The sequence below is a fragment of the Monoraphidium neglectum genome, assembly GCF_000611645.1.
Source record: "Monoraphidium neglectum strain SAG 48.87 unplaced genomic scaffold scaffold06337, whole genome shotgun sequence".
NCBI classification, from domain to species: domain Eukaryota; kingdom Viridiplantae; phylum Chlorophyta; class Chlorophyceae; order Sphaeropleales; family Selenastraceae; genus Monoraphidium; species Monoraphidium neglectum.
In genome coordinates, this window is record NW_014007303.1 from 1,799 (window position 1) to 2,311 (window position 513).

General features: G+C 70.4%; 1 protein-coding gene across 1 annotated transcript; it reads left to right on the forward strand.

Annotated features, from left to right (window-relative positions):
- Positions 1-261: 261 nt before the first annotated feature.
- On the forward strand, positions 262-462 carry MNEG_16409 (hypothetical protein; the record flags this gene model as incomplete). The annotated part of the gene is made up of 1 exon (XM_014035121.1): positions 262-462. A coding segment is annotated over one exon (201 nt), but the record flags the coding sequence as incomplete, so codon positions are not given.
- Between the last annotated feature and the right edge of the window lie 51 nt (positions 463-513).

A 513-nucleotide genomic window follows, 5' to 3' on the forward strand; every position in this document is an offset into this window, starting at 1 on the left:
CGCCGCGCTCGCACAGCGACGCCATCCGGGCGCCCGCGTTTTTTTCACCCCGGACCCCTGCGCGGGGGCAAGGCCCTTCCCCGCCCTCCGGGACTGTGTCGCGCTGCGCGTGCTGCGCCCATATACCGTGGCACTCTGATGGATCGGCAACGAAAGCGCCTGCGACGGGCCAGCCGTCGCCTGCCGCCACACGGGACAGAGCAGTTGAACAACAGTTGCACCATCTCGCACTCCCCCCGCCCCTGTATCGCCGTGCCCCAGTTCACCCGCCCAGAGATGCTGGAGGCCATCCTTGCCCAGGGAGCCATCACGGGCATCACCGGCGGATACGCGCCACCCTGGTGCCGCCCCAACGGCGGCGTGCCGCCGTCAAGGTGTGTGGCGCTGCTTCTGCTGCGCGGCAGCGGCGACTGGCGGGCGGGCCGCGCCGACGACCTTGCGGGACGGCGGGACTGGGGTTGAAACAGCAGGCTGGTCAGAGGAATGCGACCTGCCAGAGCGGGCCCCTACTTT